Source organism: Ursus arctos, unplaced genomic scaffold (assembly GCF_023065955.2).
Source record: "Ursus arctos isolate Adak ecotype North America unplaced genomic scaffold, UrsArc2.0 scaffold_7, whole genome shotgun sequence".
Taxonomy (NCBI): Eukaryota; Metazoa; Chordata; class Mammalia; order Carnivora; family Ursidae; genus Ursus; species Ursus arctos.
The window spans coordinates 53,745,469-53,764,335 of NW_026623089.1; the positions used below are offsets into that span (position 1 = coordinate 53,745,469).

The following is an 18,867-nucleotide window of genomic DNA, read 5'->3' on the forward strand; positions in this document are numbered from 1 at the left end:
GTCAGCGACACCCCTGGCAATGGAATCAGGCTCTTAGTCCCTCCCCTAGGACACTCACGCGGGCTGGGCACACGGGTGCTGGTTGCAGCGCCGGCGGATGGGCTTGGGCCTCTTCCTGTGGTCACACAGGTGCCGCTGGACCATGTGGTGGTCGCGCTGGCGCCGGCAGCCGTATTTGGTAAACTGGATCCCTGTGGGAAGGGCAGGCTGACTTGGGCCTGGTCCCGCCAGGCCCCCGCTGCTCTGCCGGAGCCTTGGGATGGCGAACTCTGGAGAGCCTGGAGGGCCAATCCTACCTCCCCCTGTGCCTCTGCACCCCTCCTGCCCTGGTCACTTTCTGAAGCAGCCTTGATCTGCCCATCTCATGCATCGCTGGCTTAGTGCAGGTGGGGGAGGAGGGGACCTAGCAGGAGCGCTGCCTCTCTGCTTAGCTGGGGAGCCCTCAGGGGACACAGGACTGGCTGGACTTCTGCTCCAGCACTCCCAGCCCCATCCCCAAGGCCCTGCCCAGACAGGCTGTGACACCCGAGACATCTTTCGGGAGAAAGTGGGGCACAAGCTAGGGACACATCAAGGGGAGACCATGTTGGCCCCCAGCCACTCCTGCTCCTCCCCAAAAAGCCCTGGGCTGCCCCCACGAGGCTGTGAGATGGCTGGACGGGCCAGTACCTCCCCCGCAGGCCTTGGTGCAGGGGGCCCAGCTCTTAAGCGCCCACTCGTAGGTGTCTGTCTCCTCCAGGAGCACGTTGTTGCTCCCGATGAGGGGCAGTAGGTCCTCATGGATGATGTACTTGTAGGCCAGGCTGCTGCGGGGGCCACCCTCAGCTGGGGGGAGCACCTGAGGGGAGACGGAGGAGGTGGCACAGGACTGGAGAGCAGAGAGGCAAGGCCAGTATGGGGGAGGGGCCAGGGAGGAGGAATCAAAGGGAAGGATGTGGGGACAGCACTGAGCGTGGCCTGGGAGACCATTCACACCAGCAGCCGTGCAGCAGACTCAGGCTACACACGCTGGGCACCAGCCCAAGCATAGCCTGTGTGCTCGTGGCTAATTTTCCCTCCCACAGACCTAAGTTCTAATGAGAGCAGGAACCATGTCGGTCAGTGTGTCCTCCTCACCAGGGCAGCCACACTCCCTGACTCCAGAAGATGGTCTATAAGGTAGGCTCTCATCAGATATGTGGTGGAAAATAGTTTCTCCCATCCTGTTCGGCTTCTCTTCTCACTGTCATCATCATGTCTTCTGATGTCCAAAAGTTCTCAGTTTCCACAAAGACCAATTTACCTATTTTTCTTTTGTTGCTCATGCTTTTGGTATCACAACTAAGATCCAAGGTCATGAGATCGATCCCTCTATTTTCTCTAAGAGTTCTATGGTTTTAGTTCTTGTACTTGGGTATTTGATCTAGTTAGAACGCATTTATGTATATGGTGTGAGGTAGGGGTTCAACTTCATTCTTTTATATGTGGATAATCCAGTTGTTTTAATTGAAGAGATTATACTTTGCCCATTGAATGGCCTTGGTACCCTTGCTGAAAATCATTGGCTATAGGTGTAGGGGTGGTCAGTAAATATAGGGTGAAGGAAAAAATATAGGTTGAATTATACAATGACACCAATAGTTTCCAGACCTTGCCCTCTAGGACCTCCCTGACTAGTGAGCAGGAGATGGCACCCCCAGGTCACTTGTTGGCAATGCCGTAATTCCAGCAGACACTGGATGATGCCAGGACAACGGGGAAACCAACCCAGGTGTCTCCTGCTCATTCCTAAGCCTTATTTCTGACGCTGCATTAAGGAGACTCCCTCTGACAGTAAAACAACCGTTTATTTCTCCTTCCTCATTTGCCATCCCGTCTGCCTTTAAGCACAGAGGGCACCTTTGCCTTGGCCTTGCCCAAGCCGCTGAAGACACTGCAACAGGAGGACTTCTGCCAGGCCTGTGCTGGCTTAACAGCAAAGACAGTGAGCTGGGGGGGCTGGGCTGGGGCAGCAAGGGAGTGGACAGGGACCACCATGCAGGGTGGGGGCTCACCAGGATGGCAATGGCTTCAGGCAGGGGCCCACTGGTCTTGAGACTTTCCTTGGCATCCTCCACCACGTACTCCCACTCCAGGCCCATTGCAGTAAAGGTCCGGCTCACTGCTTCCTTGCCCTTGGGGTTGAGGATGAAGCTGCCTGTGACCTGGTTCTTCACCGCTGGCCATGGGGAGAGGGTCACACAGATTTCTATTCCCCTTCACAGGAGCACTAGCCAGACCTCCTCTGGGGGCATCAAGACTTTCCTAGTGAACCCCTTGGGGTTCCCTGTGACCTGTCCCTCCTTTCCACCAAAGCCTTCCCCAGTCAGATGGGTCACCACACGGGCTGCACACAGCATCCCCACCTGGACCCTGGTGCACCCCATTCCTCCCACCCTGTCCTCCCTTCTTCCTGCCTGACTTATCTTTACTCATATGTAAGGCTCAGCGCAATCCTCCCCTCCTCCAGGAAGCCGTCTTTGATTGCCCAGTCCTCAGGGATTTGCCCTCCCTAAAACTTCTATAGCAGAGCCCTAAGGCTAAGAGTATAGGCTCAGGAGTCAGACTGACCTGGGGAAATTACTTAGCTTCCTGGGCTGCCTCAGTGTCACCCCCCGTAACATGGGAATCCTAATTACACCTCGCTCGCAGGGCTGCTGCCCCATGAGGATAAGCACAGTATCCCACCCCCACCCAGCCACCGTGGGGCTCCTGGGACAACTAAGGAGTTCGTACATGTAAAGAACTGGGCAGCATGCGTGGCATGCAGTTGGCATTCAACAAATGGCAGGCACTGCTACTGTCATCAGAACTGTCATCCAGAGGACCTGGACCTTGATGACAGCCACCAGCATGGCTAGCGCCTGAGATTCAGCACTGTTGCCACGACACATGACCCGGCTCCCCCACAGCCTGTCAGGGTGTCTCCTCCATCTTGGTGTCCTTGGGGCCTGGTGCAGAGCGAGAGTTTTAAAAACATCTGTACATTTCTACCCCTTCACGTCCCAGTCAGTGAGGAACCCGCACCTCGTTATTGCGGGTGCCTGGCAGGTGGGTGGGAGGTATGCAGGTACAGACACCCTAGCAAAGGCCGCCGTGTCACAGCCTCGGCCACCCTGGAAGGAGCAGGGGGGGAAGGGCTGCAGCCTGGGACACAAGCCCCTTCACCGGGTTGGAGAGCAAAGGCTCCGGAGCCCAGGGGTGTCCCCACCCAATGAGGACGAAAACGGTTCCGCGTAACTATGATCCCATGAGAGCCAATGATCAGAGCACTAACCATGCCCCGGTCACTCTGCTACCTGCCTCAGTGGAACCCTGACACACATCCCGAGGCTGGTGCTACCGTTAGTCCAGAAGGAGAGACAGAGGAGGGGCAAGGGCTTGTCCTGGACACACAGAGGGCTGGTGGTCCAGCTCTGTCTGCCAAGTGGGAGGAGGAGAGATGCCCCCCATCTCTCGTTGCCTCATCTCTCTCAGCCCCCAGAATCACCCGACCTGGAGCCCGAGCCGGGCAGCTCCTCGGGCCAACCCAGCCTCAAATCTCCCCCCACCCTGTCTGCTCCCACACCTCTCGGCAGCCGCCGCCCCCCTCCTGGCTGTACACCCCTCATTCCAGGGGTGGTGGGCTGGGCTCCGCGGGGAACGCTTGTGAGTCCTGGCCTGACCGCTGACCTGCTCTGTGCCCTGAGCGACTACAGGCATCCCTCGTTTGATTTTCACTTCACTGGGCCTTACAGACACTGCATTTTTTACAAACAACATCTGTGGCAACCGTGCGTCAAGCAAGCCTATTGGTGCCCACATTTTTCCAACCATTTGCTCACTTCACATTGGTGTCCCATTTTGGTAATTCTTGCAATATTTCAGACCTGTTCATTATGATACTTGTTCTGGTGATCCGTGGTCAGTGATATCTGATGTTACTACTGGAATTGTTTCCGGGCACCATGAACTGTGCCCACACAGCACAGTGAACTTGATGGATCAATGTCATGTATGTCCTGACTGCTCCACGGACAGGCCAGTCCCCTGTCTCTGTCCTGTCCTCGACTCGGGCCTGCTTATCCCCTGACACACCGCAATATTGAAATCAGGTCAAGAAATAACCCTTCGATGGTCACTAAGTGTTCCAGTGAAGGAAGAGTCATTGTCTCTCACTTTAGTGCAGAAGGCACGTCAAAAGCCGAGATGGCCAAAAGCCAGGCACGTGTCCCGACAGTCAGCCCAGTTGCAAAGGCAAAGTTCTTGAAGGAAACGGAAGGTGCTTCTCCAGTAAACACATGAATGATAAGAAAGCGAAGCAGCCTTATTGCTGATAGGGGGAAAGCGGTCTGAGGGAGAGATCAAACCGGCCACCACATTCCCCTAAGCCAAAGCTGAGAGAGGGGAGGAAGCTGCAGAAGAAAAGTTGGAAGCCAGGAGAGGTTGGTTCTTGAGGTTTAAGAAGCCACCTCCATAACAAAGAAGCACAAGGTAGGGCAGCAGGTGCTGATGCAGAAGCTGCAGCAAATTATCCAGAAGACCCAGCTGAGATCGTTCATGAAGGCGGCTATGCTAGACAACAGATTTCCAAGGCAGGTGAGACCGTCTCCTCCTGCAAGATGCCATCTAGGCCCTTCATGGCTAGAAAGGAGCCTCCACAGATCATCACGAGGCTGACGGGAGGTAATAAATGAAAAGTACCAGCCCGAGGCCCAGCACGGGGGAGAGAGTAACAGCAGCATTCCCTTCCCTCCATTTCTTTTCAAAGAATCCACGTCCCCAGATTCCAGGAGAGTCTAACGAGTTTGGGCAGGGCCTTGGCTTTCACTGCCCACACTGCCACCTGTCCTGGACTTCTCCAGAGAAGACGTACTCTGACAGGCAGGCGCACACACACACTCACATATACACACCTTGCACATTTCCACTGAGGGCGCGGCTTGGACCTCACACATGCGTAATCACACAATGCGTGTCGACGTCAAGCGCACGTGCAGCCTCCATGGAGCCCTCCTCACCTCCAGCGGATGGAGGAGCTAGACTTCTGCAGGCAGAGCATGGGGGCCGGAAAGGGGCAGAAGGGGCAGGCCAAGGAGGCCCAAGGGGCTGCTAGTATGATGGAATCATCTGGAGAGGTGAGGCAGGAGGAGTGTCTGTCCTCTTGGAGTAAATGACCCTTCTCTCCTTGCCCCCTTTCTCTCTCCTGGCCCCTGTTCTGGCAAAATACCCCAGAGCCAGACAGGCAAGTGGGCGGGGAGTTGGCCAAACCAAGCCCTCCAAACTCACCCTCCCTGTGCAGAGTGGTCTGGTGGGCAAGGGCATGGGGCTGGCAGACAGGAGACCCCGGGCCAGGCTGGTTCACTGCGTGGGTGAATCGGGGAACACAGAGGGGCCACGATCCACAGTGGCCCTCAGTTTCCCCTTGTGCCTCTTGCCTGTTTGCACTACACCCTCTCAGGTGCCTTCCAGAGCAGGTTAGGGCTCTGTTACAGCCGCGTCAATGGAGATGCAGTCCCCAGGGGGTACAATTTCTCCAGAACACATGAAAACATTTTCTATTACTTTGATGATAACCTAAAAATATGAATATCAGCATTGTGGTAATATATGGGCTTGCCCAAAGATGTTTTGTGTTTGTGTTTAGGAAGAGCTAATGACAAGGAGTGTGACCCGGTGGGCATAACAGGTAAGAGGGGCCTGTGGGATCTGCTCAGGCCCAGTGACATCATGGCACACGTGCCCTCTGTGAAGGGTCTGAACACAGACAAGTGTGGGAGAACCCAGCCACTGCCCAAAGTCAGGGCGGCAGCCTTCTCTGCTTGCTCGTTGGGACCCTGCTCCAAACCATGCTTATGTGGTTTAAATTGACCTGTAATTCACATACCACACACTCAGCCTTTTAAAGTGTGTAATTCGGTGACTATTGGACCACGATCCGGTTCCTGAAGACACTTCACCACCCCCATTTGTAGACACTCCCATCCCCCTCCCACCGACCCCTGAGCACCACGAATCTGCCCTCTTGTCCCTCTGGATTTGCCTGCTCTAGGCACGTTCATTTTTTAATCACCAACTTAGTTTCAGCACAAACAGAACACAGCAAACAAGTGAATACAAAAATCTCTCCCATTACATTGATGTTCTCCATTTGAATTTTGTCAATTTATTTGGGGGCCTCAATTTTTAATCTCTCTTGGCTTTATGGTTGTGTAACTATTATAAGGAGTGACTTAATGATTGTGTTTACGTGTCATTATAATAAGAATAATCTAAGGGTCCATGTAGCAGACTGCAAAAATGGCTACAAATTCCTCCTATTCCAGTGTGCACACCTCCTTGTGCCATGACTCTGCCACACTTCCCAGCAAGAGATCATCTGTTTCTGCCCCTGGGCTTGGCCATGAGACTTGCTTGGGCCAAAAGGACATTACAAAGCATGACGTAAGCAGAGACCTGGCAAGTGCTTGCACGCTGGGGCTTGCCTGCTCTTGCCCCCACTGAGGACCATGTGACAGACACCACGTAAATAACCTCAGGCTAGCTAGCCGGAGACACGGCCCTATCACCCCCGTCACCCCCGTCACCCCGGCTGACTGCCAGTACCAACCAGCATCCTACAGACCCACCAGATGCTAACTTTTGGGTAAATGAGTCCGGGCAGAGAAGTAGAAGCAGCATGAGTAGAGCCCAGCCCAAACTGATGGCCCACAAAACCATGAGCTAATACAAACATTTGTTTGAAACCATAAAGTTTTGGGATGGTATGTTACACAGCAAAAGGTGACTGATACATTCTATGAAAATGGTTTTCCTTTGAGAGATATGCATATGATTAATCAACAGTGGCTGCCCCCCGCGGACACAACCTGTTCCTGAAGGGCGGAGGTGGGAGGGGAATCTTCACTGGATCCCCTCTCATACCTTCTGATATTTAAACCATGGAACAGGTTGTCCATTCAACATAAAAAAAAAAAAATTTAAGGGTTCCCTGCCATTATTCGAATTTGTGAAACCCCCCCTGTATTAGAATCCTCCTGTCTGCCCTCCTAGCTTCCCCATGGCCGAGGGCAGGCCCCAGGGCCTGGTGACCCCTCCCCCAGCTCCCCGACACTCACCAATGTGGTGGGGGATCTTCTCCAGCTCCTCAATCTGGATGTGCCTGGCACCCGCGGGGATCTGTACCAGTTTGAGAGCTCCTGCCACAGAGAAGGATCTGTGAGCATCTTGAACAGGTGGCCCCATCTGCCCAGCATACCCCATACTCCGCCCCTCGCACGCACGTACCCAAGAACCTGTTTCCTCATCTGTAAAATAGGAATGGGCCCTTGTCCACAAGGTGCTGAGAGGGTCAAATGAGATACTATACTCCCAAAGGGGAAATGATCTAACTCACCCTAGAGTGTAAAGGGCGAATACCTGGCCCTTTTCACCAGCCAAGTGTGGCCAGACTGAAGGTGAGGAGGGAAGTCAAGGAACTCAAGGTACCAGGAGTTCAAAGCAGGAGGCACCACAAGTTTACCAAAAAAGGGAGAGAGGGAAGAGAAGAAAACATTCCAGTCTGGTCTGGGCTACCTCTTCAGACGTGTCTGAGCTCTCACTCTCCCCAGCAGTCCCTGGGCCAAAGAGATGGCTGGGCTCCTATCACAGCACACTGACCAGCAGAAAAATGCTTCTGAGCTCCTGGGCCCAAACGCAGGCAGCACACACTGGAAGAGGAGGCTGCCAGCTGTAGCTTCTGATTCAGTAGCCTGGGGCAGCCTGGGAAGGTCTAGAGGCAGGCTCTAGGTGCCTCCCCCTATCGGCACCTACCTTGAACTGCGGCCAGCAGAGGAAGGAGGGCTCGCCTGAGGGTCTCAGGCTCAAGGGACCCTGGCCAGGCCAGAACCCCAGCCACCCCTGGTCATCTCCCCAGCCCCAGCCTGCTCACCTGCCTGCTTGGAGGCCTTGCCCAGCGTCCCCTTCACAGTCCTACAGTGAGAGTTGTCGCCGCCACAGACCCCGCACTTGTCATCTGCCTTCATGGATCCCACCTCCTTGTCACAGCCGACGGGCTGAGGCAAGAGTTGGGGTCAGCAGGAGAAGGCTCCCATGTCCCCCGCTACCATCTCCAGGCTGGCAGCCCCTGACTCCCTCCCCGGTCCCCAGGCCCCACAAGTTGACCATGGACCAAGAGGCATTCCTGGACAGGTCTCTGCCACAAACTGGCCATGTGACACGGACAGGTCTTAAACCTGGCCACTCCTCTTCCCTTGAATGGGGCTGGGTGATAACCCCTTTCTAGCGTCCAGAGATTATGCTGAGGACCAAGGGTGTCATGGGTGGGGCATGGGAGGAGACACCCGTCTCCCCGAGGCAGGCAATGCAGCCCTCCAGTCTCCCAGGGAACACAGAAGGTGGGGGGCCCAAAGCAGGGAACCTACCACACACTCGCCGCGGGCACAGACGCTGTACAGGTCCCGGTAGCTGCAGCGTGTCCCATCGTGGACCACCTGGTTCATGAAGACCACGTCCCCTGTGTCCTCTGACTGGCAGATCAGCTCACACTTCTGGGCATCTGTGGACAAACAGACCATGCCGAATTCCCAGGGGCGCTCAGAGAAAGTGGGCTGGCCCGGGAGGACAGCAGCACCTGTCCCAAGCAGGAAGCTCCTGGGCCAGCTCTGGGTGCTAAGGAAAGCCTTGGGGGTGGAGCTGGGGCTTAAAATCCCTGCTGTGTCACTTATTAGCCTAGTGACCCTGGGCAAATTATCAGATCTCTCTGAGCCTCAGTTCCTTATCCCTGATCAGTAAAACGCCACATAGGATGTTAAAGAAAATCAAGTAGTAAAATAATAGGAATAACAATAATAAGCCAACACTTACTGAATGTTTACAATGTGCCAGATACTTCCAAAACCTTTACATGCTTTTTTTTTTTTAAGTAGGCTCCACGCCCAACGTGGGGCTTGAACTCACGACCCTGCGATCAAGAGTCACATGCTCTACCGACGGAGCCAGCCAAGCGCCCCTGCACATTCCTGATGTAAAACTTCAAATGTTTTTTGTGAATGAACTTATTTAAAGTTTTCAATACCGCAAGGAAGTAAGTTCTAGCATTACAGAGGAGACCAAGGACCAGAGAGGGTAAGAAATTTGCTCAAGGCCACACAGCCACACACTTAAGTAGAAGAGCAGGATTCTAAACCAGGTAGTATGGCTTGAGTTCCACGCTGACCTCTCCATACACTTCCCCAGTCACATGCACGATGATGTATCTTAACATGTTTCTAAACATTAGAAGGCTGTGTGAAACTAAGGCAGAACAGTAGTCTGGGTTTGGATTTGCCAAACGAAGCTGCAGAGAGAGGAAAGGAGGTCCTTTCTACTTCTAACAACTAATTGTTCTCTTCCCTATCTGGGCCATTGGTGTCCTAAAAAGAAGGTTCCAGAGAACACATAAACATTTGCTGTGTTCCTTAGAAAAAGGGATGTTGGAGCTTAGCTAACTTTCTGGAATTTGTCTAAAAGTCCTGGGAAAACCCGAAGTCCAGCTGCCCCAGGGGCCTCGAAGCCCCTCCCTACAGGGGCTTGTTTGGATCTGAATGGATCTGCAAGGCTTTCAAAGCAAGCTATGCCCTCAGCCAAATTTGTAAGGAACCATCTGGCTCTCTGCTCCTGGTCCCTGGGCTCCCAGGATACATCTCGCCCCGGTACTCAGGGCTCAAGTCCAGGACCACAGCATCCAATACCACCTTGGATTTCATGCACTGGAGCCAGATTCCAGTGGGAGAGGGATAGGAGACTCTAACCTTCCCAAAGGGTTAGGGACCCTGACCAGTACGCCCCAGGCAGGCAGCTCTCTGGGCAGCCACGGAAGCCAGCCGACAGTGGCAAGGGAGCGGCGAACTCCTAGAGTGAGAGGAATTCAAAGCAGAGGGAAAACACTCTCTGCCATCATGTTCCGGCGAGGGCTGGGCACTGGTGGGCAATGGAGAGGCCTCCGAGGTCCCTTCCAAGCTGAAGACTGTCATTCTAAATGTGAGCTGGACAACCGAGGGTCTTGCAATTAACCCTTTGAAACCAGAGCTACAAAGAGGCAGCCCTGCGCTCAGGAGAGAAAAGGCCATTCTAGAGGTGCCATCGGAGGCTGAGGCCTGCGTGGTAGGGGTCGGACGTCTGTTCACCAAACGACCATGGAGAGGCTGGCAGGGGGAGTGGACACAGAGGACCGTTAAGGGCCCTTCCAGCCTGAAGGCTCTAAGACGCCGTGAACCCCAGCCCTGCGCTGGCATCTCTCTGCCACGAGGCGAACCATCAATGGAAAGGCTCCAAAGCAGACAGGTCCTGGCTTTGGCACTTGGTCCCCAAATTCAGTTGCTCTGCATGAGTCCTGAGGCCTGTGTCTGCCCCAGAGCAGCCTAGAGGGGGTCAGTATGAGGACCCAGAGGCTCTCACCTGCCTGCCTTTCAAATCCTCTTCGTTAACTGCTAAAACATTAGCACCATCAGTAAAACCTAAAAATATGGTATGTAATAGGACAGAGCCTCGCAGGACGGTGCTTACGCAAAGCCAGGGCACATGCCCCTGGATAGTGGTACCTTCCCGTGCAGGTACGGACCCGTGTGAGCGGCACCAACCCCAACAGCCGACACTGCGGCAGCCTCAACGGCGCCTCTGGGTGAGGGGCCCCTGGTTTGAGATGTTTTCCCCGCCAGAATACAGTCGGCATAAATATACAAATCAGGGATGGCTTTAATGAGGACAGTTGGCCCCAAGGCACACAAGACAAGGGCCTGTACAGAGGTATGTGGCAAGCCTGCCCACTGCATTGTCCCTTTTGGTGCCCTGACTGTCCCTCCACCTCTACGGACGGCCCCAGGCATGGGAAGCCCACCCAGGAAGACATGGACCCAACGGGCGCCCAAGGACATGGCGGCTGGGAGGGGGAGGGGCCCGCTCACCGTCTTCAGGCTCGTAGGGGAGCCAGCTGTGCTTGGCATTCCGGTGCACGTAGTAAGAGTTGCGCTTGGCACACTGCTGGGCCCGGAAGTCCTCGTAGGGCCCCGGGCACTCCTCGCTGTTGCATATCTGGTACTGGAACTCGGGCCCTGAACAAAGGCGGCCTCCGTAGGCCGGGCTGCAGCAGGCACAGAGGGGCCGGGTGACCTTGCTGGAAGGCTGGGAGGGCCAGGCTTCCCACATGGCCACCGGTGGCAGCTCAGCCTTTGAGAGGAACATGAAGAGGCTCTTCTGAACTAGAGAGGGACCCCCACGGAGGGGGACAGGGGCTGCTGTGCTCAGAGCCCTTTCAGATTCCTCTTGTTCCACCCCTGGGGCACACCTGTTCCACTGCGGGGGGTGAGGGGGAGAGCTGAGAAACAGGGACAGGGGTGGGGGTGGCAGGGACAGGGATGACTAACCCTCTCCGATTGGGCTGGAAGAGAAACCAGTCTTACTCGTCTTTGTATATGCTTTCAACCATTGCACAGGCCCTGGCATACAGTAGGCACTAAAACATGCCTCCACAATTCCAATTTGCATCTGCTTCCACTTCACCTCATAATAAACTAAGGAGCTTAGGTAAAGAGAGACACGGATCGGGAACGAGAAGGCTGTGCTGGATGTCAGCCCGAGTCGGCTGAGTCACCTAGCCTCGCCGAGCCTGAATTTCCTCTTTAAAGGTGGCCCCGGGATACCCGTTCTCTTACCTACCTCCTGGTGTGTCTGTGAGCAATAAATAAGAAAAGGTATTTGACACACTCTGTCTGCTCTTCTCCATTACATGAAGAGGATTGGGTAGGACTATCGATGCAAAGTGTCCAAGCATCGTTCCTGGCACCGTGCTTCCAGAGCCGGGAGCCTCACACGGGCATCCCACCTGACACCGAGACAGTGCTCGATATGCTAGAGCAATTACAACAGCAGGTGCCGTCCATTAGCGCTAACCTGGGCTGGGCATAGGGCTGAGGGTACCCATATTATTTCACTCAAGCCTCATACAATACGAAGAGTTATGATTACAGAGGAGCTTGCTAGATGGCAGCTTTGATCAAGGAGATAACCATCCGTCTCGACTGGGAAGTGGTTTACTCAGAGTGGGCCCCACTGGGTCCTTGTCCAACCCGGGCTTTCACACCCCCAACAGGTGGCAGTTACAGGGCAGTTCATTTGGGCACATATCTGTAAAAGGTCAGCACAGCCAGAGGACACGGGAACAGGCTGTGCCAGGAGGTAGTGAGCCTCCCATCCTGGAGGTAAACAGCGGAATACGAAGGACCCCTCCTGAGGATGCGAGGAAGGATAGCCACTCCCGAGCCACGGCATCCAAGGGCACTGCTGTTCTGCGGGGGCTGGCACCCCTGGTTCCTGGAGCCTGCTGACCCACACAGCTGCCCCCAGCTGTCCCCTGTCTAGCCTGAGGCTGTCTGACCAGGTCACCTCGGCCTGGGACAGGGAGGCCATAGCCAGCTGGCACTCGGAAGTTCCAAAACCACGGGAGGAATCCCCACAGAGGGAAGAAAAAGAGACACAGACTGCTCCCTCGGGCTCCTGGAATTTGGGTAGGGCAGCGAAAGGCAGAATTTGATGTCAGAAAGAGGTAAGTTACGAAAAATCTATGGAGGTTTTGCTTCATGTGGCGAGAAAACAAACATGACTACTGAGCGTTCAGATCAGTGTCTTCTCAAAGCTCAGCCAGAGGATCAGAGTCCTGGGCCCACTCAGAATCTTCCGCACGCGAGAGAATCACTGGTTCAGACCGATTCTCCAATGCCACGCCTGATGGGAGATGGCAGGCCCAGGTAGAAGGGATCCAGCCTCACCCCCCCCACAATTTTGGGTCCCCACCAATAGAACACAAACCACCTGCAGGGATCCTTCTCTCTAGGGTCCTGCCCCCACCCTGCCCCACGTGCCTTCCTCTCCCAGCCCCTCGGGCCTGGGGGTGGGGGGTCCCCTGCCCTGCCCACCTCAGCCAAGAGCACTCACGGGGGATTGTCACAGCTCCGGCTGCGGGATCGAACCCCGCCCCCACATGACCGTGAACATGACCCGAACTTGGTCCAGGAGCTCCAGCCTCCATCCTGGCCATAAGCCTGCTCCAGCGACTTCCAGATGCAGTGACCTTTGAAACACCACTGGGATGGAGCAGAGGGGATGAGGTTACCCTGGGGCCACTGCTGCCCAGCCTGCTGGGAGAGTGCCCGATGGTGCATGTGGCACAGCTGGGGGGCACCACAGGTGAGCCCAGAGAAAGGGACATTAAGAGCACGAGCCTCAGGGTGGCACAGAATCCCACCCCTACCATGAGCCAAGGGACCTTCAGCAAAGGGGTTCCCCTTTCTGAGCCTATCCCTCCACTGGACAGTGTTGGTTACAGCACCTGCCCACGGGGCTGCTTGGGGGCCTTCGAGGAGGTCATGCCTGGCACACACAGCCCTCCAAAAATGGCAGCATTATCAATGACGAAAATAACTGTGCAGTTAGGCAGTTTACCACTCCTGGAGAAAAAAGAGCTGATTGGCGATAGTAGACACAATCTTTCCATGCTATCTAGAGTCTATCTCGATTCTGTACCTCAAAATCTCTCGTGCCTATCTGCAGTCACTCCCTGTCCTGGGGGGTGGGGACTTGGAAAGCTCCCCAGATGGTTCCAAAATGCAGCCAAAACTGAGAGCCATGGACTGTCACGTGAAATTGTGACGGAAGGACCTGGAACCCTGGAAATACCTGGAGTCTCCGGGGATAAGAGCCCGACAGGCGGGGAGCCCACTGGGCCGGTGCAAGGCCATGGGAAACCCCATCCATCTGTGAAGGGGCAGGTCTCCCCCAACATGTGCTGGGTGGGTGGAGCCTGGCAAGGGCAGAGGGCAGAGGGCGGGCTGGGGGGCAGGTCCTGTGGCTGGGCTCCTAGGGGATGCTGAGTAAGCCTGGAGCCTCTCTCAACGCCCTGCTTCTGCCCTTTGCTCTGACGTGATGTCAGAATCACCTGAGGAGAGGATAGGCCACTTGGTCAGGGGGCAGCAGGACCCAGAGAAGTGCCGTGAATGCCCCACGGGCGTCACAGAGATCAGGCTCAGGGCCAGCAATGGTGCAGAGGTGGGTTTCAGCCGCAGGTCAGGGCTCTCAGGACCACGAGGTCCCCGGGACAAAGGAAGCCCTGACACGCACACACGCTCAAGGGGGCACACACACGCCAGCATGTACGTGAAAGGGTGGGTCTGCGGCAGGGGGGTCAACGCATGTGCGGGAGAAACAGCATGGTGGGCCGGGGAGGGCAGGCAGGACACCCGGAGTCTTCCCTCACCCCCCTTTGACTCCCCAAGTTCCTTCGCCTGCCTGCCTGGGCCTCATTCTTCTCATTTGTAAAATGGGAGTAAGCCTTCCTGCCGGAAGGGCTACGAGAGAATGCCAAGCTCTGCACATGGAGGAAGCAGGCGACTGTGGTGTGGGAGGGAGGGTATGAACCTCAGTTCGTGGGGGGCTCCACGCACGCTATCTGCACACTCACGCCTGGGGGGACAGGGGCTCCCCGGGACCCGCACAGTCCTGCCGCAGACCCGGGCCCCAGGTACCTGGCCCGGCGCACACTCGGTGCCATCCAGGGGGGGCCCCTTCTTGGTCTTGCAGAAGTACGGGTTGTCGGGGTGGCTGCACCATAGCTGCTTGCAGGGCTCGAAGGTCTGGAACTGCACGGGAAGGGGAGAGCGGTCACCCGCCGCACTGGCACGCGGGCTCCAAGTTGTCCAGGGGGCAAAGGGCAGTGACGGAGAGAGGGGAGGGCTGTGGCGGACGCTGGGGACAAAACACGGTGAGGGAAGCAGGAGGGTCCACGCCCTCAAACTGGACCCCACTCCAGTGACCTCTAGGGACGCCTCCTCTCTCCAGCGGGGCACCGAGAAGGGGCAGGACACAGCCACACTCCCCTTGTTGCCTCCCCAGGCCTCCCTCCCCGCCCTTGTGGAAGCCACTGTGCCACAGGACAGGGACTAGGGTTTGAGGCTCTGGGGACGCTTGGGCCTGCTGAGACCCCTTGAGCCCAGTGCACGTCAGGGCCTTCAAGGGGCTGCTGGTCTAGCCCAGAGCCCAAGGCACTCAGGCGAGGCCAGGACTCCCACCCCTCTCTGGTCTCAGCAGGCTGTGCCAGATGTTGGTGACCTCCTGTTTCATGCTGTCCAGGAGAGCCCAGGTTGTTCTCTCCCATGATCCCCGCCAGCCAGACCAGGGTCCTACAGATATAGTCCTTGGGCACTGAAATCCCACATCCCAGGCTGTTCCTCCCCTCCTAGCTCAGAGACCACGTGTCCCCGTGTAGCCTGGGCAATAGGAAGGTGACCCTACACAGGGACCCCCGGTCCTGCAGGATGTGAGCCTCTGCCCAGGCCCTGGCCAGCGGCTGATTGCTTCTCTCCTGGGGGGAGGGGGGTTCTAACTGATCCCAGTGCCAGGCTTGCCCCCGCCCTGTCCTGCAGGGTAAGAAGGGCTCTGCTCCCTTGTATCTATCTGCTAGGCATGGGTGGGTAGAGGGGAGCATGCAATTGACCCCCTGGAGAGAGATCACGTGGGGACACAGGACATTCTCACTAGGCTGACAAATGAGCCCAAAACATCCTGTCCAATCCCCGAAGGGCAGATGGAGGTAACTATCCATCAGAGCCCAGCACCTGATCTGACAGAGGGACAGCCCGGCACATAAGCCCCCCAATAACCCATCCATCCAGGACCCCATCAGCCCCCTGCCCTCTCTGTTCTACTCTGTTCCACCCTTCCCAGGACTAAAACGTCCTCCATCCACTGCACACACCTGCCTCCAAAGGTGGGACTGGGTGGGGCAGGGCCGGGCCCTGGACACCCTGCATCCCCCCACGGCAGGGGACAGCAAGCCCACGGGCCCAGCACCAGGCCGCCTGGCCAGCCGGGAGGAAGGTGCGCTGCGGAGGCCCGGCCTGGGTTACGGAGGACAAGGCCCTGGCCCCCTGGCAGGCAGAGGCTGCTGGGAACTCACCGCGGAGCAGGTGTGGTATCCAGAGCCGAAGTCAAAGCGGCACTGCTCGTCCATGGAGTAGCCAATGCCCGGCAGCTCCGGGGGCCGGGGCCAGGCAGGCGCAAAGGGGTCATCGAGGAGGCAGTCGTAGGAGCTGCAGGTGGAGACAGGAGGTGAGCCAGGCTGCGGCAGGAATTCCCACACCCTCCTTTCCTTCAGGTGGGGGTCAAAGGAGTGAAGACGGCCTGCAGGAACCGGCCCCTGCTGCCCTCGGCCAGGCGCTGGGTCTTCCCGGGAGGAAGGGCTGTTCCTGGACGATCGAGGGCTCACTGCACTGAGGGAAGAAAAGGCAGCCCGCCTCGCAGGACGTACTCAGGGCCCTGGCCACCTGCCGCACGAGGTTAGTGACAGTATCCCTGCCCTCACCTGCCCCACCCGAATCCACTCGGCACCCATTCTTGGCCTCGAGCTCCTGGGTCTAAAGCTTGTCCTCGGCCTCAATGTCCCCGGCGGCCCAGGAGCTGAGCAGCAAGGCTGGGATTCGAGCACGTGTCAGGGGCAGGGTGGTCCCAGGAAGGAGATGGCTCGGGGGCGGGGGAGATGGAGTAGCAGGCGGCATGCTCCCCATCCCCAGCCTGGAGGTGGAGGAGACCTACGGCAGATAGCGGCTGAGTTCCACTTTGCTGCAGCGGGACCAGTGGAAGCGGTGGAAGGCAGCCTGCACCAGGGGCGCCATGACGCTGCCCAGGCTGGTCTCGTCGGCACAGCCGTTGCCCTGACCGTCATGCTCCATGCCGAGCCTAAGGGGCAGGGGTGGGGTGCAGAAGGGAGCACCAAGTCACGCCAGGGAGCCTGTCCCTGTGAGGACAGGCAGGTAAGCCAGCAATAGCACAGCATGCCCTAACCCGGCTTCAGACTGTTCCTTCTGGCCTCAGTTTCCCTACCATGCAGGGGAGAGGACCACCCCTCTGGATGGAAGCTGAGGCCCCACCCTGCTCCCCAATGGGGCTGGACTCATTCTGCCCTCCTGCCCCCTCCTCAAACCCCGCCTACATCCCCGCATGTTCCAAGGCCAGCTCAAGCCCCACTCCTACCCAGGACCCCCTCCCTGGCCACCTCCCCTCCGAGGGCTGACGTCCCACAGCAGGGGCCACCTGTCCCATCATTAACAGCTCACATGCCATAAGCATCCCCCCACTAGGCCCAAGGCCTGCAAGTGCAAGGACCAGGTCTCAGTTGGCTCAGTTCAACCTCATTTCCTGAGTGTCTGCGTGCCAGCTTTCAAGCTTCCCCAAGAGCCCCCAGAACTGAGCACAGAACTTTGTGCGTGGTACGCACCTACCGTCGCGACAGTTTAAATTGTAGAGTCTGTTTTTTATCATTAGTATCGAATGCCAAAGCCCGAAGGCTCTAAATTCTCTAATACTCCCAGGGGGCTGCGTGTGGCCTTGTGCACCAGACACACGGACTACTTGAGGCTGTCCTGGTATCTCCACAGGGAGAGGCTCTGCTCCATGAGAGTGGACACCCCCCCACACAGAAGGACAAACTCCGGCTCTAAAGTATGTGGGACCATGGGCTTCCGGGGCAGGACGGGACCCCCGAGGTTTCCCTCGTGTCAGCCTCCCTGCCGGAGAGGACGAAGCTGGGGCCCCAGTGAGGGGCCAGGCTGGCTTGGAGTCCACATGGGCCTGCTGTGCTGACGGGGCTGGTGTGGAGAGGGGCAGGGCAGACAGCAGGTTGGCAGACCCCCTCCGGGCTGGCCCACCCCCCTCCGTCCCAGGTCCTTCCACCTGCAGGAAGGAGCCCTCACTCCTCACTCCACATGTGCTGGGGAGGGCCTGGGAGTGCATCCCTCAGTTCCGCCCGGTGGGCAGACGGGGCCGGGAGGCATGACTGTAACATGTGCACGTTACCAAAGGACAACCTGGATGACAGTGGCGAATTTGCTTTCTCCCAGAATGCAGCTTCTTGGCCTATTCTCCACTGCAGTCCATTCCTACCACACGGCCTGGCGCACAGTGGGTGCTCAAGAGATGTTGGTTGAATGAATAAATGGATATGCTCTAAGCAAAATCCAGGACCAAAGATCAAGCAAGCCAGGAGCCAGCCTGGCCCGAGGCCTGAGGCTCTGAGCACCTGTTAGCGATGGGCTCAGGCCAGCGCTGCTGTGTGCATGGAGCAGTGGTGTGGGCTGCAACGGCTCTCGGAAGGGTCTCAAGGTGTGCATGGGATGAGGGACGGAGGCCATCCAGAGAACAGACCCCTGCCTATGATGGGACATGGCGTCGACCTGCCCAAAGGCGGGGCCCCATCTGGTTCTCCATGGCCCTGGGATTTGGGGGCTGGACCCAAGGCAGGCCCAGAATTGCCATCTGGGACCCGAGGCTCCCTCCCCATCAGGGCGGGCCTCAGGGCATGGGCAGCTCCTCTGGCATCTCCCAGGACACTGGGACTGGAGCCTGATCTGGGATTAAGCCACCACACCCGCAGAACTCCTCGAGGCTCACAGCGCAGCCCACCCTCCTGGGGCCACTCATGCATACTTACACGTGGCCAGTCTCGTGGGCCACCACAAAGGCTGAGGAGAAGCCATCTTCGTGGTTGAGGGTACAGCTTCTCAGGGGGTGGCACATGCCAGTGACAGGTGCATACCCTGCCGGGGAGAGGGAGAGAGGGCAGAGAGAGGTCACAGGAAGGTGAGGCAGGACTCGATGAGACTTGTGCCCAGCCAGCCACTGTAGGGACACGCTGACGTGGTCACTGCCACAGGGTGCCTGGAGGAAGAAGGATCTTTGCAAAGTTCACCTCCCTCCCAACAGGAGAGCAACCTGAGCCAAATGCTCCCACATCCTGAAGCTCTACAGCCCCTCTGAGAGCCTGCAGTTTCCATGCTCCTGTCAGTA

The 18,867-nt window shown here is 57.1% G+C and overlaps 1 protein-coding gene across 1 annotated transcript in view; it reads right to left on the reverse strand.

The window, feature by feature from the left end:
- ADAMTS14 (ADAM metallopeptidase with thrombospondin type 1 motif 14) overlaps positions 1-18,867 on the reverse strand; it is a 73,039-nt gene that overhangs the window by 9,805 nt on the left and 44,367 nt on the right. Inside the window, exons 7-18 of the mRNA XM_048219265.2 lie at positions 18,512-18,617; positions 16,618-16,761; positions 15,983-16,115; positions 14,553-14,666; positions 12,967-13,115; positions 10,941-11,116; positions 8,421-8,554; positions 7,928-8,051; positions 7,116-7,196; positions 2,034-2,197; positions 670-838; positions 59-191 (exon numbers count right to left, since the gene is read on the reverse strand). Of these exons, the coding sequence (XP_048075222.1) occupies positions 59-191; positions 670-838; positions 2,034-2,197; positions 7,116-7,196; positions 7,928-8,051; positions 8,421-8,554; positions 10,941-11,116; positions 12,967-13,115; positions 14,553-14,666; positions 15,983-16,115; positions 16,618-16,761; positions 18,512-18,617 (1,627 nt within the window). The remainder of the gene's footprint in view (positions 1-58; positions 192-669; positions 839-2,033; positions 2,198-7,115; positions 7,197-7,927; positions 8,052-8,420; positions 8,555-10,940; positions 11,117-12,966; positions 13,116-14,552; positions 14,667-15,982; positions 16,116-16,617; positions 16,762-18,511; positions 18,618-18,867) is intronic.